General features: G+C 55.2%; 1 protein-coding gene across 1 annotated transcript in view; it reads right to left on the bottom strand.

Moving 5' to 3' along the window:
- Positions 1 to 3,883: 3,883 nt before the first annotated feature.
- The window catches only part of LOC133344724 (reversion-inducing cysteine-rich protein with Kazal motifs-like), a 46,514-nt gene continuing 24,281 nt past the window's right edge, over positions 3,884 to 26,116 (bottom strand). Inside the window, 15 exon segments of the mRNA XM_061554822.1 lie at positions 3,884 to 4,233; positions 5,505 to 5,621; positions 5,623 to 5,661; positions 6,695 to 6,768; positions 7,454 to 7,670; positions 10,184 to 10,379; positions 10,848 to 11,019; positions 12,030 to 12,152; positions 12,787 to 12,975; positions 14,230 to 14,415; positions 18,376 to 18,512; positions 19,883 to 20,095; positions 21,441 to 21,620; positions 23,828 to 24,134; positions 25,137 to 25,334. Of these exon segments, the coding sequence (XP_061410806.1) occupies positions 4,006 to 4,233; positions 5,505 to 5,621; positions 5,623 to 5,661; positions 6,695 to 6,768; positions 7,454 to 7,670; positions 10,184 to 10,379; positions 10,848 to 11,019; positions 12,030 to 12,152; positions 12,787 to 12,975; positions 14,230 to 14,415; positions 18,376 to 18,512; positions 19,883 to 20,095; positions 21,441 to 21,620; positions 23,828 to 24,134; positions 25,137 to 25,334 (2,576 nt within the window). The 3' untranslated portion in view covers positions 3,884 to 4,005.

Raw genomic sequence — 26,116 nt, forward strand, 5'->3', positions numbered from 1 at the left:
CTCCCATGGTGAACTGGACTCCCATGGTAAACTGGACTCCAATGGTGAACTGGACTCCCATGATAAACTGGACTCCCATGGTGAACTGGACTCCCATGGTGAACTGGACTCCCATGGTAAACTGGACTCCCATGGTAAACTGGACTCCCATGGTGAACTGGACTCCCATGGTAAACTGGACTCCCATGGTGAACTGGACTCCCATGGTAAACTGGACTCTCATGGTAAACTGAACTCTCATGGTAAACTGGACTCCCATGGTAAACTGGACTCCCATGGTGAGCTGGACTTACATGGTCAGGGGTCGGCAAACAATAACAAGGATAATCTTTTTTTTTTCAAATTTAAAGAGCCGCACTGCAGTTCTTCAAGAGCCGCATGCGGCGCTGGAGCCGCCGGTTGCCGAGCCCTGCACTCGGCATCTGGTGGATGAGAGCCACGGACCGCCACTGGGCTGGCTACACCCCGCTGATGAGGCTCGTTGTCAAAACCGGCCAAGGTTTTATTTTTTTACTTCGCTTGAACGAAGGTTGCAATGCACAAAATGTAATTTCATAAACCAGTCAATGTTAATATATAATTGTGTTCATGTAATACGGGTTCTTTGTTTACGTGTATTTGGCGACTAATACAACACTTATACAAACGATACAGAAACATGTGATCCGTGTGTCGATTCATCAAGAGAGCTGGAATTTGGCCCCGTGGTGCGACTGCCCGGGCCAGGTTGATGCCAATTTCACGTTCGCGAGCTGCGTAACAGCCGCAACAGAACCACAGCGTTCCAGCCTTCCTCCACCGCAGTGAAAGAGCAGCCACCCTCCCAGTGACAGACCACGCATTCACGGCGCAATACGCCATCATCCCGTGATGGGCAACATCAGCCGGACGGCGCGATCCGTGCTTGCTCTGCGTTGATTCGGAGACTTAACGGCGGATCATCACCATCACCGTAATCGTCATTAATCGCGAACAAAAAACTCGTGAGCACAGTCGCCGATCGTGCACGCACGGCAGAGTCGCGACTGTATTCGCGACGTCGGGGACGAGGCCGCGAGAAAAGGGCGATTGCCAATGGAGGCAGAAGAGAAAGATAAATGTGTGTACATTTTATTGTGCAAATGTGAAATCCAATTACAGGAGATTATTATCATCATCATCAAAGCGTACCCAGGCCTAATCAGCATCGCTGCGGCGAGACGAGACCGGGAAATGTAAAGTAACACTTTTTTGTTTTAAATAGAACTCGGATAGAAAATATATATATATACGATACACAACGTGATACACAACGTGGTAGGTTGTCGGAATAACCATTGGGACTCCCTGACAGTTTAATACTGACGACGAGGGGCAGGGCGAGGCGCCTCGAGACGCGTTCCGGGTCTGGTCCCTCTCTGCTAGAACTGCGCAGCCTGGACGCGCGTGTACGTGTGGACTCACGCACACACACGCAGACTCACGCGCACACACACGCAGACCCATGCACACACGCAAAACACTAACTCCCACGCACACACGCACACACAGGCATATGTAGCCTTAACAGACTGTTGGGGCAAGTGCTGTTAGCGAGCACCTATGCAGACCGACATGGCTCACGAGGGGGTGGGTGGCCAGCACCACGCCCGGCCGCCTTTGTCTCCCTACGGGTGATGTTTACACAGCGCGTCAGATACTCATTTAAGTCTGAGTCGACCTAGGGGAGACCAATTATCGGTTCACATAATCGTCACTGGTGTCGGCAGCGAGTCGGATCGAACTCAAATCTCCGGGTTCGTAGCACAGTGCGCAAACCTCTACACTCCTGCGACCCACTTACAAAAGACAAAGATCCCCAGTGTAGCCTTGACAGACTTTAGGGGCAAGTGCTTTTAGCGACCACCAATGAAGGCCGGCACGGCACATGAGGGGGTGTGTGGCCAGCCCAACGCCTGGCCGCTTTTGTGGCAATGTTTACACACCACACCAGGTACTCATTTGAGGCTGGCTCAACCTAGGGGAGGCCCAGGACTGGTTCAAATAATCGTCACTGGTGTAGGCCGTGAGCAGGAATTGAACTTGGGTCGACAGGTTCGTAGCACAACGCGCTAACCACTGGGCCACCGCATCCCACGTACAAACACACACACATTCATAATAAGGTTCTCACACACACAGGCCTACACACTGACACACAGACACACCCCGCAAAGCACACGCACACTACGACAGGTGTCGTCCAGCGCCCGTCCTGCTCTTGTCGGTGTTCCTGTCGCGCATCTTTCCTCCGTGACCCCGACTCCACAATGGGTCAGTCAGGGGTTAGGGTGACCTTGACCCGGAACGCCGTACCCACAGCCCCGTGGGGGTAGTGGGGGTGGAGGCAGGAGGCACCTCGCCCCTTGCCGAAAGGCGGATAAATACACACACGCATGATTGTTCCTCACAATGAACACGCGATGGCTAACACACGCGCACGCGTGCAGGTACACACACACACGGGACGAACACGGCACTTGCACAATGCAGACACAGGAGCTAGCGGTGCGGGCGGGCACCGCTCCGCACCAGCAGCTCCCAATTGTCATGACCCTGTGCTCGCCTTCCCCTTGCATCTGCCCAGCCGCCTCCGTCCACCAAACCTGACGGGGTGCGACTTTCCATCCTGGGCGGAATACACGCGACCCCCCACCGGATCGCCCATTGTGTAGCTATTGAGTCGAAGATGTGGGACATTGGAAAGGGGGGAAGGCCGCGTTTCGGGGGTGGGCCCATGCCGGCTACGATCTGCCACTGAAAGGATGCCAGCTTCTGTGGCCCGTGCGATGGGGCTCCGTCAGTGTGGGATGGGAGCCCGTCTCCCCCTCTCTACTCGGCAGTTAAGGGAAGGAGTGGAGTTAGCGAACGGGATTCTGTGGCGCGGAGCAAAGGGAAGGCGTCTACACCTTGTGCATAGAGTTTGCGTCTCAGCCTCGCTCTCTTCTCACGACGGACCATGTAATGTACACGTCTAATATAGAAATAAAATACTTAAAATATTAGATTATCTTTTTGTTTGGTATTTAAAAATACTCCTTTACACGTGTCTCTCACCCAACAACAACAGCACGGTAAAGCACTGAGGATGTGAAAGCCACGATGCATCCAGGCCGGGGTCACGGTGCGTGCCACCGCCGCTGCCTCAGAGCCAAGGCCATTACGTGCGTCTTACAAAAATAGAGCGTCCTTTAAAATAAACACATCGCACGGGCTCACCTCACTCACACGAGACGGGCATTCACACGAAAAACAGGAAAATCATTTGGCACACAATTCCTTCCACCGCCGAGTGCTCAGGCTGGGGACAGCGACGCCGCGCGACAGGTGGCAGGGATCCACGAGACAGCCGTCTCGATCAGAGCGTTGATGACGCTCCCACGGCAGAGACGCCGTGGCCGCGTTGCGTTTTTTTAAACAATGGGAATGCCCGCGACCGCCTGTGACCGCCCCGGCGGCGATTCCGCGGGGGACCCCTGACCCCGCCGGGCAAAAGCAACCCAGGCGGATGACGTCAGGGGGAGAGCACCACAGGCCACGTCCCCGTGCGCGTGACCCGACGGGGTTCCCCCTCGAGGGCGGCACATCCGGACATCGGCTGCGGAGCCTCCGACGCTGTGCGAAGCCCCGAGTCCGGTGGCAATGAACAGTGCGAAGGATTACGCGTCGTCCATTTGGTTCATCTTCTCGGGGTCACGCGAGGCGACGCCCGCTCACGGCGCGTGGCGTCACCGGGCCACACCTCGCCCCGTGAGACGGCGCTCCTGCACGGGCGGACACTTGCGACCGAGGACGACGGCGCGACTCCGCTCCCGAGGACGACGCTGTCGCTGGCCCCGCACTCCCCCCCACTCCCCCACTCCCCCCCACCGTGCACAACTCCCTGAGACCGAGTAACAGTGCTTCGCGGTTCCCGCTCCCTCCGCTCCCACACCGCTCCCTCCGCTCCCACGTCGCTCCCTTCGCGGCCCCGGGTTCCCCGCGCTCTCACGGCGGTGCGACGAGCCGGAGCGCCGCCGCCAGCAGCAGGGCGGCCAGCAGGAGGGTGGGCCGGCCCGGGGGGAGCGTGCGCGGAGGAGCGGCGGAGGGGCAGCCCGTGGAGACGAGGACCTGGGCGGCGAGGAGCGCCGAGAGCGGCGTGTGCGACACGAGCACGGGGCTGCCCGAGTTGACGAGCGCTCCGATCTTCTCCGCCTCCTTGCTGCACGCCTCGATCTGCGCGCGAGTGATGGGCACGGCGTTCCATCGGCGTTCATTCACGGCAGCCACCATCGCCACCGCCGGTTTGTACCGTGGCACAAAGATGAACGAAATGCGACCCCCCTTGTCCAATTTTGCCCAACCCTCTGCGTAGCCCAGCAGCTGGGCCCCTCAGCCCCCGTGGGCCCTCATGCAGTTGCATTGCCCTGCACATTTGACAGCTAGGCCGCTGACGGATAAATCAGATCTCAGGTGTGAACGGACCACACTTCATTGTCAATATGAATCCCAGCCAAATATGCATTCCATGTACTCAGACAGTCCTAGATTTGATTCCCATGTTTATGCAGCAATGTGATGAATGCGAGCATGTCATGGAATACATTTAAATAACAACGCGAGTGTTGATCGTTGCTTTACATCCTGAATAATTTATGCTCCCGGGTTTTTTGTGCCCATATTTTAACCATGGCAATGAACGGGCGGCAGTCGTGGCAAAGTGGTTCATGCACTAAACTCTGAACCCGGTGACATGAGCCTGATTCCTGAACATGGCAAACAGCAGTGGTGAGTGGCATCTGAACCAGTCCAGTGCCCTTCACCAACCTACACTGGCCAATGTGCTTAGGAAAAGAGGTCTCATCCAGCAGTGGATTGACTAAGGGATCGAATTATTATTATTAGTATCATGAATGGTCAGTGATGGGCAACTTTGGAAATTATTAAAGCTTTGGAAAATAACTTGTGGTCAAATGTAGGCAGGTCCACACACAGACTATTGAGGTAAGTGATGTTAGTGAGCACCTATTAAGGCCACCATGGCATACAATGGGGCGGTGATGTGGCAAGCACCTAAAATAACCACATTTGTCTTGACAGTGCTGATGGTTAAGCAGTATAGCATGTAAACTGAGTTGACCTAGAGAAGGCCCAAGACAAGTTTAGACACCATGTTCCAACTGATGTTAGCCACGTCTGGGCATAAAACTGTGTGCTAGCTTAGTAGACCAGTGTTCTAACCACTGCCTCACAAGACAAGGTGACGTCCGACCACCTTTGAATCCCGGAGTGGTGATATTTACACACCCCACCAGATTCCAAGAACACAGGATGAGAGTGTTAATTTAAGGCTCAGATGACCTAGGGAAGGACCATGACCGGTTCAAACATTCGCCACCATTATCGGCCATTATTGGCAATCGAACTCGGGCCTCCGGGTTAGAGAGCACAGTGCGCTAACTGCTGTGCCACTGCTCCCCCACAGACGCAGACACACACAGACGCACCTGCAGCGCAGTGGGCTGCTGGTCGACGGGCAGCACCAGCAGCACGAGGTCGTTCTCGATGCTCAGGAAGCCAAAGGCATCGCACTGCGGCACCGAGACGTGGCTGCGCAGGGCAGGTGACGACGTCCTGCTGACTGATGGCGCCCCTTCCTGACACCTGCCGGGTCACGCGCAGGACGACAATGCCATGGCGTCCCGACGTCACGTCTCGCCGCTGGCACGACGCTCGCTCGGGCGCGTGACTGCATAAGGGAAATGCGTGGGTCGCGGCCGGTAGCTGTGGAGCGTGCAGGCGGTACGACTGCACCGGGGCCCACAGGCCGGAAGGGCCCAGGTGCCGGGCTACGAAGAACGGAGGGAACTGGACAGGGGCTCCGTTGGATTCTTTGCACCAGGGCCTCCACGCTAGCCGCGGGACGCCACCGACGAGCCAGGTTCACAAGTCGACAAGATGTCTCAAAACCTCACCACCCTGGCGATTCGCTGACTCTGGCCTTGCCAACATTTTAAAGGATACACTGTCAAAAATGTTGTCGCTGATAAAACTTTTTTTTAAGTGTAAACGTAGGTATCGTCTCAGACATGTTTACATCATACGTTTTGAACTCAATTATTTTAACTAAACAATTTTTTTTATTTTACCAGGAAAGGCCCACTGAGCTATATAGCTTTTTCAGAAGCAACCTGGTCACAAATGATAGCCCAGTGAAGCGGTTTATTACGTGAAAAATGTATAGCAGCCAAATACTCGGAGAAGAATCCACGCGACCACGCGGAGAACATGCACACTCCAAATATGCATGCGTCAGGGTCGGGATCCAACCCACAACCTCCTGTATACTAGGTGAGGTATTCAATATCTCGCCACCGTGGTGCCTTGAAAAAGGTGGGCTCGGGCAGGACACGTCACCAAGATAGGTCACGGCCGGTGGGCAAGGCTACGGCAGGGCGGAAGCCAAGAGAGGAAACTCGCACAGAAGGAGCGACAATGTCAGCTCCTGCGCAGCTGGCCAGGTGGATTGTGAAATTGCGGGACAGTGAGAGATGGGATGGCTTGGGGACATCCAGCAATTAATATATCAAGGCTGTAGATGATGATGATGATTACATAATACACGTATTGTGCTTGTTGCAGACGTGGATCACTGCGATGGTGACGGGTGTTCGTGAGTGCCGATGATAGCGCCTACCCTTGCCAGCATGTCCAGCTGCTCCATGCTCCACAGGATCCTCAGCATGCCGGCACACAGCGGGCAGCAAGCACCTGGCGGCACGGGCACAGGTCAGGAGGGTGAGCCTGGCCCCGCGTTTGTCCACACAGGTGGGCGGCGGGGACGATGCGGAGAGCGAGCCCCGTGTGTGGTGACAGCATTCTCAGATCCTTACCAATGGTGGTTTCTCCAGAACCGGTCTCAAAGCAACTCAATAAAACAAACGGTTCACGTGTTTTAGAAGACGATCAGTTAATGCACTCGGGCTGCGTGCCCTGGGCTGGCTGACATGAGTTTCAAGCTTGGTTAATGAGAGAGAGCGCTTAAAAAGTCCCAGACGTTCGCCCCATCACAGCGTCCTTACAACACCGCTGCATCTATTAAAACGCATGCGAGTGATGCTGCGGTGTTGTCAAAAGAGGGCCGTAATTATGTGTTCAACAGCTCGAGGTACATACCAAAGGAATAGATCCATGGAACAAGAGAAACTGTTTTCGTGGCGCGACTTCCATTACCTGAAGTGTTCACCTTACAGGCAGGATACAATATTGAACAGTGCTTTTCATAATTCATAATTTACACACCGCGGGCCCTCTGGAGGAGGAGGAGGAGTGGGAAGGCTGAGGAGCCGGTTGCTGACAATGGCCTCCGCGCATGATTAATGAAACATCGGGACGGGTGTCACGGCCAGCGATCGAGTGACCGCGCGCAGGCTTTGTGCCGACGGGCCCGGCCCACCTGGCGGGGTGACGGGCTGGCAGCCGGCGACGGGAAGCGGTGGGCAGGTCACGGGGTCGCACTCGGGAGTGGCGGCGCCGTGCCGTGGGAGGAGCCCCACGGCTCGACAGGGCCCCACGTAGTCGACGGCCACGCGAGCCGAGTGGGCGGCGCACACGCTGGCGTACGTCTCCCCGTCGTGCCCGCACACCGACTGGCCGGGCAGCCTGCACGCCCTCTGTGGAGAGTGAACGCGCCTGTGAACCGCTGCGATGGGACGCCAAAGAAGCGGCTCTCGTATTATTAATAATGAACCAGCGCGGCAGGATCGAGCGGTCGCCTGGAGGGTTAGAGGTCAGAGCGCTCAGATCCTGCGTTTTAATCTGGGCAGCCGCCGCACGAGAATTGACCAGATGTCCTCAAGCGTGGTGAGTTGATTGTCTCAGCGCCGTCACCAATGACTGCACAACAGCCGTTGCTTTAAGTGTGGTCCTGTACCGAATTTGGAAAAAAAAATTATCTCCAAGAATTACAGACATTACTCTCTGTGGCGCAGTGGATGGCACAGTATGGCCTGCCTTTGAATGAACCAGTAGTGACTGGAAGTGACTTCAGAGGTTAGCTCTGTGGTATCTGCTTCCGTGGGCCAATCCATAACATTATGGCTTGCACTGCCCCTGAGAAATATACCTAAAGCACAATTGGAATAAAAATGTAGGGGGAAAAAAACCAGTAAAAAAAAACAGCAGCCGCGTCGTTTGTGCGGAATCACACACAGGCACATGTTACTCCATGCCAAACCGCACGGCACAACCAATGCCAGCGGAGCCCATCCCAAGAGAAGGAAATCTTTTTTTCCTGACGGATGCGCCCAAAAGTGGGATAAAGTAGTAGAATCCTAGGGCATTTGACCTGAAAATTATCTCGGATGTTTGTGCGTCAATAAAATATTTACTGGCTGATTGCGTCGTCGTGCAGGTGGGGGTTTGAATGATTGAGGGTTTGTGTGCGAGCCAGCCCTGCGCGCGTGCGAGCCAGCCCTGCGCGCGTGCGAGCCAGCCCTGCGCGTGCGACCGCCAGCCCACAGCAGACACGCGCGCGCAGCCCTCGCATTATTTGATCTGGGCTCCATTAGCCCCCCCTAGGAGCAGATGCTTAATTGGTGTCTGTTTTGCCGCACTTTAGGCCGCCGCGGTTCATCCCGTGCTCCTTCTGGGCCGAGCGAATTCGCCGGTAGGGGAGAGCGAACGGCAGAGGAAAGAAAACTGAGCTTGTGGGGGGGGGGGGGGGGGGTGGGGGGGGAATCGACGATTAGCGTGGCCGTGGCACTTTTAGCACCACGGAGTGCATCTGGAGAGCACCGGCGGCTGGGCAGATTTTCCGTGTCCACCCTCACCTGAGCTCGGGACCTAAAAAGAATCACAATTCCCCCTCCCCCCCCCCCCGTAAACGAATTATACCCGGCCACACCTGTCCACCACTGCGGTTTCTCTCGCCGACAGCTGCGTACATCATTTAAGGCGGCGCATATTTACGAGACAATGCCCCCCCCCCCCCCCCCACCTCGTCTGCTTCATGTTTCTTTTGTTTCGGTTGAAAATGTCACGTTGTACTATGGTGGCTAACGCAGACGCGTGGAAGTGGCCAATTTCGGAGAGGTCAGGGTGGCTCAAATCAAATGCTAATTTAGGACGTAGTACCAGAGGTCTATCGCGTTACGTAACGTAATATTTATTTCAATACGAAGACAAACACCCAAAACAAACAGACGCACGCAAGTTGAAGGTGTCACAGAGGGAGATAATATCACAAAGCTCTGTTTTTAACGAGTCTCAAAAGGCCTTGCGATGACGAACTGGCAACTCGAGCCCCCGCTGTGGAGAGAGACAGGTGTGTTGTCGGGTATGACACTCGCAGCTCGCCGCAGCTGTGCACACACCAACACAACAGCAAACACGGCACACGTGTCGTCAGCGGGTACAGCGGGGCCGGCCCGGAGGTGGTGCCTTTTTTATGCTCCGTGCCCCGCCGCCCCGCGATCTCAACCAGACCCAGAGGGCAAAGGTCAATTGGTGTAAACAGTAACAGATGAGCGACTGGCAATGCCTCCGTGTAATGAGTGCGTGGCTTTCAAATGAACTGCCCAGCCCACGGGCTTCTCGGGGTTCAATAAAAATCCTTTGTTCTCAGTGCGAGTAAGGCCTCCCTGAGCCGTTCGCCATCCCTCACGGCTCTGTTCGATGTAACAATCCATCTGGCACCTACAGATGAGCCGATTTCATTCCTCCACGGTGGACACAGACTCAGCAGCGTTCACCCCTTTGGCCACCACTCCGTCCTTAGTCTTGACTGCCGGCCGTCGTCCTTTCTGACGACATGCCACGGCCAGGCCCACGTCACGGCCAGGCCCATGTACTCCACTTGACAATCAAAATAACGCCTCTATTGCCGTCTTTAACTCTGAAGACAATGTCTCTAAATCCCGAATATCTAGCCATTCATTGTGTGCAGGCCCATCAGTCGTTTGTGAAACGACCATGTATGTGTGTATGTTGAACTTCTTCCGCACTGTACGTAGCCAACCGTGCTAATAATCCCCCGTCTGGGGGGATTATTAGCACACGGCCCTTCAATGAAGCAATGCAAGTCGGCACGGCTGCACGAACCCCCGACCCTCAGCGCAGCGCAACAGCAATGGCCGTCGTTCGTGCCCCCTTGTTTTTCCAGAGGAGCCAACGACGGGGCGCTTACCTGGCAGGGCCCGACGTAGGGCAGCGTCTTCCCGCGTCCGTACAGCGAGCACAGCAACGGGTGCTCCGGGTCGGCGGTGTCGCACGCCGACTCCGATGAGGCGGCCTCGCATGCCAGCTGCCCGTGCAGGCACTCAAACTGCTTGCAGCCAAACGGCTCCAGGGAGGTCAAGCAGACGCGCCGCCTCGGGATGCACCTGCCTCGAACGCCAAATGCCGCAAAGCAGCGCGCACGCACGCACGGTGCGAGCAACGACAGCCAGTCACCAGCAAGTGATGGTTACATCACCGGAGCACTCGTGCAAAGCTAGGTGGACTATGAATGAGGTTATGGTGGACAGACCAATGTGTTATGGGTTAACCGAGATGATTGGCAGATGCGCCATCTGTGCTGCACACTATGCCACCAGCGCACAACAACAACAGCCGCCATTTGCCACTAAGTGGCGGTGACATCACCACAGCGCTTGTTCCAGACTAGGTGCACTTCAAGACCATGTGAAGCGGTTGATGGCTAACTGGCAGGAGTTCACGGGACAGACACACATACACGTATACACACGCACACATACACGTATACACACGCGTTATCTCGATTAGTTATTTCAGGGTCCCATTCTGGACGGGCCGGCGTGCCCCGGCTCGGCGGGGTCGCGAGTGCGCACCTTTGTCGGGAGCCGCAGGGGTTGCCCAGGCAGGGGTCACGGGAGGCGCAGGTCCCGTACTCGAACTGGCTGTCGACCAGGCCCGCGCAGCGCGCCACGCACGCGCTGGGGAACGTGCGGCCCGTCGCCGCGCACACGGGGACGAACTGGTCGACGCAGTGACACGGCAGGCCTGCGTGACGCACGTACACACGCGCCAGCAGAACGGCAGGCAAGGATCGCTCGTTCAGACGTCGAGACCGGGAAATTAGCTGAGGCTGATTTGACCTAGAGGAGGCCTGGGATGAGCTCAGACGCCACTTGCCACTCCTAATATTAGCCATTGCCTGGATTCAAACACAGATGACAGAGCATGTTACGCAGTGTGCTACCCCCTGCGCCAATATTGCACGTACGCACACACCTACTCACCCATACTCTAATCATCGCACAGAAGTGCAAACATACACGTGTCTTGTTCTTTGTGTGCATCTTAGTGGGGAGCAGTAGTGAGCGGTTAACGTGCTATGCTACAAACTCAATAACCCAAGTTCCATTTCAGCCCATGGTCAACATCAGTAATGATTATCTGAACCATTCCTGGGCCACCCCTAGGACGACTCAGCCTCAGATGAGTATTTGGTGTGATGTAAAATTGTCACTATGGAGAAGACAAAGCCGGCTGGGCATGATGCTGGACACCCACCCCAGTGTGTACCGTGCTGGCTTTCATTGATGCTCACGAACAGCCCTTGCTGTTATCCGTTAATGCTATATAGGAGATATCAATCTTTGTTCGTGGGGTGGTGGGTGAAAAATATTTTGCTATTTTTGGGTTTTGTTTTAGGCTGGCACTTGTGAGCCAAACGTGCCATTAAAATGCCATATGCTACTCATTTGTAGCTCTTTAGCATCAATATCAAAAGCCTGCTGGAGAAGGACTTCCACGAGAGGGAGCTGTAGGGAGCCCCTCTACTGAGCAACGACTGACATCCATATTTCACATTCATTCTATTTAATAATTTCAATTTTGGTTCGTAATTTTTGTAAGTAAACGTTCATCGAGCTCTGCGTGTGCACGTTGTGGTGGCCAGCACGGCTCAGGGCCGCGCTTCTAGGCATGCCACACCGGCAATCGCCGGGCATGTGTGCATGTTCGTGCGTTCGCATTCGTTCGTCCCGCGCCTGTTTGTGCGTGCGCACCCGTGTAGCGCCGCCGGTCCTCCTCGCTGCTCGCCACGCCAAAGCACTGCCGCTGCGAGCAGGTGAGCCGCCCCGCGTAGCATGCGCACACGTTGCAGTCCACGTGGAAGTGGCTGCCGTGGGCTACGGTGGAGGGGGGGGGGGTCGGCATACACAACGGCCACTGTCAGGAGCTCGCACGCGCCACCTCGAGCCGCAGGGCCGCTGGGCCGCAGCTGCTGGAGCGGCTGCTCGAGGCGTGGCCCCCGCAGGTGAATGTCGGCAAGATGCGCGACACCAGCGGAGTCGACTAGTTCCGTGAACGCTCATCACCATGACAAAATGTGCTCAGTCACTTGCAAGCTTCATTTGAAATATTATCCGCGACAGATAGTTTGAGGGGACTGAACACAATGTATAAAATGTATTCCAATAATTATCAATGGGCGTTGTAGCCTCTGTGCGTATACACAGCGGGGTGAGAGCTGGAGCAGAATGCACCACAGACAAAGGAAGTTCAAAACGTTGCCCATCCTGTTATTAAGCGCTTAACATTGTTTAACGTTTGTTGACCGGGTCGTGCTCCACCCCACTTTAAACAAGACCACGCTCGCAGGGTTGCCTCAGTTGGGACTTGGCCGCCTACCCCAAGTACCGGGCACCTGAACGTCGCTGTCGTCAAAGTGCGACGAACTGAAGAACACAGCTCGCATCGCCGTCAAGCTCGCTCTACCGCCCCCCACCCCCGCACGGCGCGCGCTCCCCCCGGCGGCGTTACCCTCGCGCTTGCCGCCCACGATGCAGGAGCGCTGGCTGTCGATGCACGGCATCTCCTTGCAGTTCTCGAGACGCCCGCCCTCCCCGCACTCGCACAGCCGGTAGCAGCCGGCCTCGCCCGATGCCACGGGCACGCGCGCCACGCTGCCGCGACGCACCAGGAAGTCGGACGCCTCGCCCAGCTTGCAGCCTGGCCCGCGGTCACACAGCGGAGATGGCGCCATCAGACTATGGCCAACGTAACCCTCGCTGGCGCCGTCGGGCAAACACCCCCAACACTGAGATGTTGCCTGCGAATGACTCGATTGTGATGGTACAAATAGCGGCAGCATTGTCTCCCTACTGTGAAACCTGGCAGGACCCTCCTGACAAGACACTTGAGACTCAGTGAGGCTCCCCTGGGTAAACAAGTGTAGTAATAAGAATAGTAGTAGAAGTGATAACGAATGCACATGTATCGGTTTAATTACATTTAAATTTACAGCTGTGCCAGTCAAGGGTGCCACGGTGGCGAGGTGTTAACTACCTCACCTGGTATACAGGAGATCGTGGGTTTTATCCAAACCCTGACGCCTATGCATTTGGAGTTTGCATGTTCGTATCGATTTTTCTCCAGTTTTACCCTCCACATTTACAAAGATGCGTTTCGGGTATTTGGCTACTATAAATTGCCACGTAAGAAGCCACTTCGTTGAGCTATCAATTGTGGCCAAGTCGCTTCTGAACAAGGGCTCTATAGCTGAGTGGGCTTTACCTGGTTAAATTAAAATTAGTTAATCGTTTTAATACTTCACCACGCTGGTCGGTGCAACTTAATAAGGGGAGGGCGTCCCCAGACCAGTTCAGATAGCACCTGCCACTGATATTATTCGTTCCGGTAATTTAATTCAGGTTTCCAGGAGCATGGCGTGGCGTCCTAACCACTGTGCCACTGCTCCACCCCCTCTACATACATAAGAACATCATATACAAAGAGCTGTAGTGCAGCCTGGATTGCTATCGGGTAGAGTGGTATAGAGAGGCTACAGCTCAGCCAGGCTACAGAGGGCAGCACTGCAGTGTGCAATAGTGCAGGGTGGGGCAGTGCAGTGTGGATCAATGCAGGGTGTAGCAGTGCAGTGTGGAGCGGTGCAGGGTGGAGCAATGTAGGGTGGGAGCAGTGTAGGGTGGAGCAGTGCCGGGTGGAGCAGTGTAGGGTGCAGCACTGGAATGTGAAGCAGTGTAAACGACAGAGGGCAGCACTGTAGGATGGTGCAGTGCCCAAGTGGAGCAGTGCAGGATGGAACAGTGTTGGGTGGAGCAATGAAGGATGGAGCAATGAAGGCTACAGAGGGCAGCACTGCAGGGTGAGGCAGTGGCAGGTGGAGCAGTGCAGGTGACAGGGGGCAGCACTGCTGGGTGGAGCAGTGCGATCTTGGGCTGTGGATGCGAGCGCGAGGCTCACCGGGTGCACACACGTAGGGCAGGCAGTCGACCCCGGGGGAGCAGCCCCGCCGGTTGACCTCGCACAGCTGATTGCCGGGGCAGGGGCTGGGGTTGCACGGATGGACCACCTCGTCGGAGCCACCGAGCTCATTGTTGTCCCCATCCCTGGGCGGCCCCGAACCATCAGTCCCTGAGCCGCCAACTCCTTCGAAGCGGAAATAACATAGCAAATTTAACAAAACGGACTCTGGAAAAATACCCGTGTGTACGTATGTTGAACTTCTTTCATGCCATACGTAGCCAACCGTGCACATCAGAGGTGTGGGGTGAGGACAACAACCCATCCTTGTGGCGGATCACCACGCAAATGTCGTGAAACTCCATTCCCATGGGCGTCGAGGTGGTTCGCCAGAAAGCGGTACGGCAAAAATATGGACTCCACCTGTTCCATCTGTGTGGGATAGAGTGTTGCTCCCTCACATACGTGGGTTTTCTCTGGGTGCTCCGGTTTCCTCCCACGTGTGAATACTCTTTAATTGGCTCACACCATCTTAATATATAGAGAACCACAGAGCTCAGGCAATCTTTGGTGCCGGGTCAGCCGTATAGCTGCTGCCTTCCGCTCGTCTGTGGATCCTTCACGCGCCTCCGAGTCGTTCTCTCTATCTCTGATCGAGAGCGAGCGAGAACGGTGTGCGACAGCGGCACGCTACAAGTCGAAATGATCATCATCAAAGTAATATTTTTGTTATCCGAGAATTTTGTTCAAATAAACAGAAATGTGCAGCCAGGGGCTGACTCGGAGACACGCATGGGGCCAGGAACGCGTTCCGTCTCATGGCAATACCCTCCCCCCCCCCTTCGTGTCCCGATCGCGGTGGTGGTGGTGAGCACCACGCTAAGCGCCGCATGCCTAGCGTGACGCTCTCCACCCATCAGCCTCGGCCCGGCTCTCGCGCGGCTCAACTCTCATTTCCTGACAAACACGGAGGTCGCGGAGAGAGCCGGGCACCGCGGTTTACGCTGTCCTCCCGATATTAGCAATCGCGTGCACGCACACCCACGCACAGACGTAGCGGCGGCAGCAACGCGTGACCCACACACATCCACACACACAATTATGGATGTGCACAGCCTCCACTTGCGGCACAACGTGGCAGCAAAATTCTCCACGAATTAATTAAACATTTGGGCAGCCAATGACCAAACCGCCCGGAACGTGGAAGCCCGGCAAGCTTGAGCGAGTGCTTGGAGGGGCTGCCCACAATACTCTAAACAGGTGCTATAGGCTGCTGTTGCTGGGCAGCCGTTGTGGGCAGCAGAGGTCAATGCCGCCACAACCTCACCAACCCCGCACTGAGCAGTGCGAAGTGCGACGGATCAACCCCAAAGCGAGCCGTACGTACGGTGTGGAGAGTTCCCTCATCCAGCGGTGGATTGACAAAGGGCCCGAGTGAGTGCTGTCGTGTGCCCTGCGTGAGGATCGCACAAATGGCTCTCCGAGTGCGCAGGGCGCCAGATGTCACTGTTTGCTGTCCCCCCCCCACCAGCACCCCCGGCCTGAGCCGCTTGTGCAAAGAGGTGAGGCTCACGCGGAGAGGCGCGGTAATCGGAGCGAGCGTTACTGTGTCGCAGGCAAACACACGCACGGGAGCGCCACCACCACCTCCCCGACACCTGTCCGCACGGCCATCCACAAGGGCAACCAGGAGAGTGATATCTTAGCAAGGCCGTAATTATAATATATATTTGGGGGGGACACACATCCCCCCCCCAATATTCAAATATGCTCAAAATGCCGCCAATATATTGCTATAAAATAGATTTATGTTTATATGATTGTGGTTATGGTTGTACTTTATTAATCCCGTAACAGAAATGTAATTCAATACACTATTAGACATTATTGTAAAAACTTAATAAAAAGTCCATCCTATGTGTTAGTGAATTTTTTTATATTTTCGGCAGGAAATGGCAGGAAATTCGTTTTAAAATTCAGATAATTTTTTCCGGGGGGGGGACCCCCAAGGGAGATTTGGTCCCCCCCAATGTTGACTCCATGGCTACGGCCTTGCATCTTAGGAAAGGGCGTGTGTGTGTGAGCGTGTGTGTGTGAGCGTGTGTGCGTGTGAGCGTGTGTGTGTGAGCGTGTGTGTGTGTGTGTGAGCGTGTGTGTGTGAGCGTGTGTGCGTGTGAGCGTGTGTGTGTGTGAGCGTGTGCGTGTTGTACGGTAGTGTAGCGGTTAGCGCCCTGCGCTACGAACCTGGCGACCCGAGGTCGATTTCCGCTCACGGCCAACATCGGTGACGATTATCTGAACCGGTCCCTAGCCTCCCCCTAGGTCGACTCGGCCTCAAATTAGTACCTGGTGCGGTGTGTAAACATCGCCACTCGGGAGACAAAGGCGGTTGGGTGTGGTGCTGGCCACTCAACCCCTCGTGTGCCGTTCTGGCCTTCATAGGTACTCGCTAACTGCACTTGCACCTACAGTCTGTTAAGGCTGTACGGGGGATCTTTGTCTTGTGTTTATAGGTGAACGCTTTACGTGTCACACGCGTGTGTGTGTGTATCGTGCGTGTGGGTGTGCAGCGGGGGGAGCGGTTGTGCGGTTGTTAGTGCACTGCGTTACGAACCCAGCGACCCGCGGTCGATTTTCCGTTCACAACCGATAGGAGTGGAGAATATTTGAACCGGTCTTAGGCCTCCCCCTAGTTCGACGCAGCCTTCAATGTGTACGTGGTGTGGCGTCTAAACATCAGCACCGGGGAGACAAACGAGGCCAGGATTGGTGCTGGCCACCCACCTTCATAGGTGCTCGCTCACAGTACTTGCCCCAATCGTCTGTTAAGGCTATGCAGGGGATCTTTGTCTTTGCTTAGCGGTGGGGGTGGTGGACAGCTACCCCCCCCGCCGCCCCCAACTTTTGTGCCCTCCGTGTGTGCAATGTGCATTGTGTATACTCTACACACAGGGTGTGATGAGTCGACTGCTATCTATTGACAGATCGCCCCCCCCCCGCCCCCCCCCCGCCCCCCACTCGTTATGTTTGCCCACAGCTAACGCGGCGCACCTGTTCGTGACGTGGGTATATAATTATATTACTCCGGGTACACGTTGCCAGGGAGACGGCGCGCGACGTCACGCGCCGTGTCTGTGACGGCCGCCCCCCCCCCAGTAGCTGTCAACCCACGCGGTGTATAATGCCGCGTGTTCTTGTGCAGGGAAATTGAGTTTTCAGGTCCATACGGCGTACAGCCGTTTCAATACGGGCCACAAAAAAAATGTGGGTTTTTTTGTGTCGTCTATTTGTTTGTGTTTCTCCCTTTGCGATGGGACTTTGCAGGATGAACGTCGAGATTTATAAGGGCACGAGGGTGACCACTAAGATCTGAATTGGCCTGCAATAAGCTAGGCAGCACTGAGAAGGGGTTGCCAGGTATGCACCCCAGTGGGATCAGCTGTGGGGTTTGAAGTCCCCATCGCGGCCTGTTGCGCGTAGTCACTTTAAGATGTTCTTTGTTCATGTTTTTGTTTGTTGCGGTTGCACCCGAGTCAAGAGCCGCATGGCTCACAGGGCTACACCTAAGAAACGAAACTAAAAACTGAAACTGAGACGCCACGACACACCGAGTGCAACTTCAGGGGCAATCGCTGCCGGCGAAATGTCAGTGGCCGGGGCTTAATTTCTCATCGGATATATTTCCAGGTGGCTGGTCCACCGCGGGAGGCACATCAACTGGTGGGCCACAGCCATCACGAGCGGCACACTGGAAGTGGTGCGCTCGGTGTGGAATGATTTTATGGAGAGATAAGATTGAAATTCGTTCCCACTCCACGTTTTTCCTTCTGAAAAAGAGCTGAATAGCTCATCGGATTTCTCCAGTGTAAATAAAGGTTATAATTCTAAAGACTGTGTAAAGAAAATAAGAAATTAGTTGCCCAAATCAGGAATTATTTGATTGTTGCTCCACTCCCACGGTGTAATTGGGATGGCAACGTCCAATCGCGTCAGAAATAGCGGGTCACGCGGTGACGACCAGAGGCCGTACCAAACGCCGTCGCCGCAGCCGCAAGTGCTCGACGCTTTTCTGACGACGATCTCTCAAAAATCACCCCGGGGGGCGAACCGCGGGGCGCGAGGCGGCGAGTCGGTTGCGGGGCCCACCGAGGTAGCGGGAGAGCGGGATGCACGCGTCCGCGTCGTCGGAGGGGGACAGCGCCTCGCAGATCCCCTCCGCCGTCTGGCCCTCGGAGAAGCGGCTGCTATCCCCGCACTGCTGCAGGATGTCCACGCAGTCCGACCTGCGCCCACGCGGAGAGCAACCGCACGCAGGGCGGGGGACGATGAGGAAGAGTGGAGGGTTAATGAGGGGGACAGGTGGGGGGGGGGGGGGGGAGAGAGAGCGGAGGACGATGAGGGGGAGTGGGGGTCGACGAGGGGGAGTGATGAGGGAGAGTGGGGGGGGGGGTGATGAGGAAGCCCACAGGGGGAGCCAAGAGTTGAAATTACCAGTAATTTTACCAAACAATAAAGAAAACTAAAAACCCACTGATACAAAAAAAATTACAGTTGCTCGGATCTTTACAGAGTGCATTATTAATGGCCAGACGAGGGATTACGAGGGGGGAGGTGACTGTGGGTGAGCAGAGCCGTGGGGTGGGGGTTAGCGGAGAACAATAGGAATAAGGAAGGCACACACAAAAAATTGTAATATTTACTCTGTGCATTATTAATGAGGAGTTTTTTTGTTCATTGGTGAAAATGCCAAGCGTTAAGTATTCATGAAGCCGGCGGTGTTAAGGGTGGGGGAGAAGACGGCGGCGGGGGGGGGGGTCGTTCCCCCGAGGAGCCCAGCTCATGCGCGGGCGGCCTCGCGGAGTCAAACCGCACGCGGCGCCTCCTCGTCGAGCCGCTTCTCGCGACGGGCCCGTGGACTCCTCGTGTCCCCTCTCCGCCTGCTCATCGGCCGGCGGCTCAAGGCAGCCGCTCGGCGGGGCAGGCGGCAGGGGACACGAGCGTGCGCGTGCGCACAATGCGTGCAAGCGCCCGCCGGTGTGGGGCTGCCCTGCACGTGCTACTTGCATTACCATTGCGCCCACGCTGAACTTGTCAGACCACCGGGATGGGCTTCACGAAGGGAGGGAGGGAGGCAGTGGGGGGGGGGGGGGGCAAGTTGGTCGAGGTGGAGGGGTGGTGGGGATGTAGGCAGCAGGGATGGAAGCTTTCCAGAGAACGGAGCTCTGCTGCAACGATTGTTGTTGTTGTGATAGGAAGAGGCTGCACCCCTGTAATTGTGTTTGGTTTCTAGAGCCGGAATAATCTGCCCACGCAACTGCCTCAGAGAGGCAGAGCCCATCCAATGAGCTCATTGTTTTGGTTCAATCGGAGAGTAATGTTGTTGACGCGCCGGTAATCGTGCATGGGTGGCACGAAGACAAAAAACCCGGGACATATCATGGAATATCTCACAACACCAGCAGAGGGGTGAACTACACATCGATGCATTGTCTTGAGTGGTGTCATATTATTATAACACCACTGCCATAAAACTCTGGACTGTAGTGCGCCGGGAAGACTCACAGATTTCCCAACACGGCTTCTTAGAAAGAGCAGACGATCGTGGGGGCAATGTGGGACAAGGTGGCAACCCAGGCATTGGCGGGGGGCACACCTGCAGATGATGGGGCTGGGCGTGGCGCCGTGGCACGGCTTGACCTGCAGCACGCACGCGATCGCCTTCCACGCCTCGGGCCGGCAGCGGCGCACATCCCGCACGGGGATGCTCAGGAAGGGCATGCTGATTGCGCCGTGCTCCCACAGGCGCATGTCGTTGAGCGCGCCCTGGTCCGCTTGCGCGTTGCAGCTGCGGAACAGCTCCGTGGGCCTGGCGGCACACGAGCGAGTGAGAGAGAGCGAGCGTGAGAGAGAGTGTGAGACCGCGTGACAGAGAGTGTGAGAGAGGGAGTGAGAGGGAGAGAGAGAGCGAGGGATATTAAGCTGATTAGAACAGATACTCCACTTGATACTCTTTGGTTCTTTCGGTAAAGTCACGTAGGTGAAAAGATAATAATAATAAATAAAATAAACTACATTTTTTTATATTTATTCTTTCACCTACGTGACTTTACCGAAAGAACCAAAGAGTATGGATCCTTGCAGTCACGAAAACTTCAAATCTAGAACTCTACTTGATCTTAGCCAAAAGGGCTTGAGAAAGCGTGAGAGAGCGTGAGAGAGTAAGTGAGAGAGCAAGTGAGAGAGCGTGAGAGAGTAAGTGAGAGAGCAAGTGAGAGAGCGTGAGACCGCGTGCGAGCACGGATTCGTTCGGTTGGGTCAGCCGACCGCGGCGCTGCCGGCGCTAGACCACCTCGTGTGCCGTGCCAACCGTAAGCGTAGAGGAGCGGGAGCATCGTCGTTCACATATTGCCTTCCGATCCTGTCATTGATGATAACACTGACAAGTGATATCTGAACCTGTCCTGGGCTCCTCCTAGGTCACCTGAGCCTTGAATAGGAACCTGCTGTGGTGTGTAAACATCGGCACTGACGAGACAAAGGAGAACAGAGGTGGTGTTGTGTGCCATGATAGCCTCAACAGGTGCCCGCTTCGAGCACTTGCTCAAGAACAAAGTATCCATGCTCCCTCATAGCCATTTGTCTCAGTGGTGCGGGCGATTGCACCACCAGCAGCAGTAGTCATTTGGCGCTATTGGCGAGTCATAGGAACGCGACGCTGTTAACCCAGGTGATAGAGAGACACGTGACTGAAGGTCTCCTACGTCAATTTGACAAACGATGCCACGGGCGATTGGGGACAGGGCCGAGCGTTCACACCTTCGCCACTTGTTGCAGAGGTTTTCAATCGCAACGGACGTTACAGATCCCACGTTGTCGCTCGGAAGGAGAGCGAGCCATTTGCCGAACTTGAATCATTATTCGAAAACGCCTCAACAAAAATTACTTCATTGGGAAACGTGGATTTGAGAAACACAAAGTAAACAATCGCCGCCACCCTACTGCAACATTTTTTTTGTCAGGGCCCACCTCAAAACGAGTCTTGAGGCTCAGCGTGGCCTTGCAGGGTAAAAAAGTTTAGGCAGTAGTAGTAACAGTAACGACACCACGACTGAGGGAGTCGGCGGCAAGGTGGATGCGTCGATTGGTGACCCAGACAACGGGCGGGACCACGGGTGGCCATCGGCACCCGCGGTGTCACCTGGGGCCCGTACCTGTTATTGAAGTTGGTGCAGTAGGAGAGGTCCTTGCAGCCGAGTTGGCACGGCTCGTGCACGTCGGCCAGGCAGCCCTTCATGGGCGCCTCCTGCTCCCGGTACTCGCACTCGCGCTCAAACTCCTGCCAGCGTTGGGCGCTGCCCCAGCTCGTGCTGAACAGCCCGACGCACAGCTCTCTGCGACCGGGCGGCGCACACGGGGGGAGAGGAGGGACGGCACGGGGCAGGATGAGGGTGAACGCGCTCGTTATCGTTCGCGCATCCGTCCAGGACCAGGCACGAGACTTTCCGCAGGAGGAGGAATGGAGGGGTGCCCGTGTTGCCGGTGTTCGGAGGCGATACAAATTCCCGGCGTGTCCCGGTGTGTCAGCTGAGGTGCAGCCCGTGGGAGGAGGTTTGAGATGCGCTCCAGGATGTGAATGGGTTCGAGGTGCGACCCCGGGGTGTGCGATCGTCTGCCTGTGAACGGTATCGAGTTGGAGACGCGCGCGACGACTGTGGTGAATGTGCCGCAATTGTCTCCCCGCGTCTTCTCAATTCGGACGTCCAACATCAGAGTCGTGCTGCCACCTGCTGGCCTTGAAGCGCATGGGACCAAAGTGGACACACGCATTGTGCTCTAAACCAGCGGGTTCCCAACCTTTCACGACACGCTACTACTAGTTGTTTTTTTTACACTCCGCTAAATATGGAAACCTAATGTAATAAAGAAAAATATATATGCAGGCGGTAATCATGTGTCATGCACACACCTTAAATTGTGAAATTGTTATTCATTACCTCAACAAATGTATTTGCGGAGCATAGCAGTCCGTGTGCAAGAACGTGTTTATATTGAGTAACTTACTCAATGAGATGGCTGCCGCTGTTTCGCTGACTTTAAAGGCAGGATGTCAGGTTGGAGCGATGACAGTTTTAGCCTTAAATAGAATTCCACATCCGGTTCACTTCGACACTTTGAAAATCCACTTTCACAAACTTATGCAAAAAGGCATCATGTACTTCGGTGCCTTGTCGGGACAGTCCTGGGTACTCAGAGCCAACGCGTAGCCAGAAGCCAGTCGGACACTTTTGTGTGAAGACAGCTTTATAGAGTTGCCACACAAAAGTTATGTTAGGCTGTTGTGTAACGTGTTCACGTCACACACTGGGCGCCACAGACCAAACATAAAAAAAAAATAAAAATAATGCGATATAAGCATACTTGCAGAATAAATTAGAGTAGTGGGCTTTTATAAACTATATGAATGTTTTTGTAATTATACATTTCACAATCCGTAAAAGATGTTTCGGGTTAGATTGCGTAAATATAAACGTGTCGTTAAACCTGCCACCTCCCAACACAGCCAATTAGTAAGGTTTGTCACGTAAACAAAACGTGCCAATTCATTACAAAATCAGCACACCGGCGTGCTGGAGAGCAAACCAACAGCATTTATAATTCCAGTTCGACGTTTCGCCATTAATTACAACCAGCATCATCAGGCGACAGACAGATTTGTACATTTCCTCGGCGAGGACGTGACATTATTTTTCAACTTTTGGCAGCGCACCGCCTGCAGTAGCCTCGCAAACCACCAGGGGTCCGCGTACCCCCGGTTGGGAAGCGCTGCTCTCTCTCGATCTTTCTCGTTGCACAGAGCTACTACGATCGATAGCAGGGCCATCGTCTCGGAAAGTATTTTTGGAGGATTTTTTTTGCACGTGAAGCTCTGCATGTGACACTGAAATATTAATATATTTTACAACGTTTCCATGGATATGTTATTTACTAGCTGGTCACATCTAACACATCTAAGGCCTTGTGATGCGAGAGAGAACGGGGCGCTAGGAGCCACAGACAAGCGGCAAGGCAGCCACGCGGTGAGCCGGCACCAACAATTGCACAAGCTCTGCAATCATCTATATGTAAAGGTGTTTTCAGCCAATTATAGTGTGTTTGCATGTCGGGGGAAACTTCTAGCACCCAAAGAAACGCCACGCGTGCGAGGGGGGAAACACTCTATCCCACACAGATGGAACATTTGCTGTACTGCCCTCTTCTGGCGAGCCATGGTACAGCTCCACCTCGACGTCCACGAGAAGGGAGAGTCTAAAAATGTGTGTATGATCCACCAGCCCTTGTCTCCACAGCGCTCACAGGCCGCACTGCACCATCAACGCATGGCGAACGGCACTTAAATGGCATTTGCTTTCATACCCTATTCAATTGGAGATAATTTATTACCCTCATTTCTTGTACCCGGGTTCTTACCCTTACACTGTGAGTTAATCCTATATTCATCAATGCATGTTGATATTCCAAATGGCCCTCTATCATCCCCCCCCCCACCTCAGGCCCATGTCTCAGGCTGCCTCCGGGCTGCGTGGATGAGCGCGAGCACCTGCACAGGGGGGAAGTGGCGCGCGAGCAACACTGCAGCTTGGCGCCGTCGAGCCCCGTGGGAGACGACCCCACGTCCGAGACGGCGCCCCCGGCACGGCGCGACCCGCCGGGCCCCGCGCCGGCCCCGGGCTCCACGTGGGCGCCCTCCAGGAAGCACTGCCACAGCGGGTCCTGCGGCAGCGGCTGGCGGCCGCAGCCGGCGATGAGGCCCTCCACCATTTCCTGCTCCGAGGCCATGGTGTGCAGGACGCTGCGGCACGACGCCTCGCACGCCGCGTCGCCCGCTCGCTCGCAACAGTGCAGGCCTGGCGCACGCGGGCAGAGGGGCAGCGTGCAGCACGGACGAGTGATAGCGGAGTAGCGTGGTTGGCGTGGGCCCTGGTGCAAACAATTTATTTATGTCACCCCCCGTCTAATTCTCCCCCCCCCACCCCCATTTCCACGGCCAGGCACCTCGGCCCTTCTGGGCTAGCCACGCCGCTGATCGGCGTAGCTATCGAATGCGCCTTCGTCTTGGGACAGAGTTCTCCGTCATCATCGCCAGATGATGGCGCCGCCAAGATGCGCCCCAAGAAGAACACTGACGTCTTACTCAAAACCGCGCGCGTGCACGCTCGCGCGCCTTGCGAGCGCTTTGGGACACGTTGGCGAGACAGCTGGTGCATGCGCAAGTTCGCTGGAGTGCGAAGTCTGGCAGATTTCTGCCTGCGGCGAGTCCCGGCACCTTCCCCAGGGCCCGCCCTCGGGCGTAAGCGCCTCGGCGCTTCAGCTCTCCGCTAGAATGTTATCGGAGATGTCAGGCAGTGTAGCAGCGGCGTGACAGCTCTCACAACATGGCGAGCACAGGAGGGAGGATGGGAAGGACGTCTCGGATTCTGGAGATGAAGAAAATCGATTTCCTTGATGAAGCACTTCCCATAGCGTATTGAACCACTGCCCCTCCCAGCTTCCTTAAACGCCGAGCATTTATCCACTCGTGAACTCAAAAATAAACGTGTCAACTGACTGACAGCCTGACGAGTGAGGGATATTTCCATGATGTGTGCTGCCCGTTGACCCTTCACCGAGGGTCCAGCTTCTCCCAGTAGCCTCTTAGCTCCGGAGAAACGAGACCCCACGTTCTCTCGGCACGCCGCGCTACTCCCGACGCGAGGTCGGCACAGGAAGGCGCGCATCTGCGGGGCCAGTCTGCGGAGCGCAATGCCGTCCTCGCGCCCTCACCCCCTCGCGGGCGACGAACCGCAGGAAACCGGCGAAGGGGAGGAACCGCCGCTGACAAAGAGCGCATCCCAGCGAGCGACACTCACTGTCGACGGGGTTGCGCGAGGGGTAGGACCGCGTGTAGTTGTCGACGCAGTCCACGACGGCCACGCTCACGGTGGCGCAGTAGCTCTCGACGGAGCGGATCTGCCCCGGGGTGGGCGGCGCGTCCGAGCGGAACACGGCCGTGCAGAACTCGCGGCAGTTGGTGTGCCGCCCGGCGTGGCCGCAGCACAGCGAGCCCACTGCACGGCGGCCGGCGTGCGAAGGCAAAGACACACACACACACGCGCGCGCGCGCAATCACTCAAAAGCTTACTCTCAGCTCTCACAAACACAGCTAATAATGAAACAAGAATAGCTTTTACCATTTCAGGAAATAAAACAGGTGTTAAGATGTTCAAACATCATCTATAAACCTTGTTTAACGAATCAAGTCTGCATTAACCACACGTACTTGTGGTGAACATGCCAACAAACATGCTCTAATAATATATGCATTTTCTTTGAAGCTGATTGGCCTACACCAGACAGCCTTCTTTAGGGCCTCGTCTCACCAGCGTCAGACCAGAGACCACCAAAAGGCGAACAGCACCAGGACAATGCCACTGTCAGAGCATTTATAGCTCGGGGTGAGCAAGCTACAAAATGGGAACTTTTTGCCAGTATCATATACAACGAATATTATTATATTTTTACAGCTAATAATATTCCTTTTATATATAGCCTCATTCATGCTAATTGCGTCCCACAACAGTCATTCTCCTCTGTCTCCTCGATTGCCCTCGTAGTCTCGAACCTCCTCCCTCGGCCATCCAGGCTGCCGACTCCCTGCCCCTGTTCAATCCCAGGCTCAATCGTTTCCCCTCCTCATCTACCTTTTAATGATTCCTTCCATATATATATAAATATATTTCTATATACACATACAGAGTATGCATATCTATGTTTACTTGTTCTTTGTGACTCGCTTCCCACTACTTGTTTTCTGTGTCTTGCATTTAGATGCCATGCGAAGCCAAAGTGT

This window comes from Lethenteron reissneri, chromosome 20 (genome assembly GCF_015708825.2).
Source record: "Lethenteron reissneri isolate LAM-NWPU_2019-01 chromosome 20, ASM1570882v1, whole genome shotgun sequence".
NCBI lineage: Eukaryota > Metazoa > Chordata > Hyperoartia > Petromyzontiformes > Petromyzontidae > Lethenteron > Lethenteron reissneri.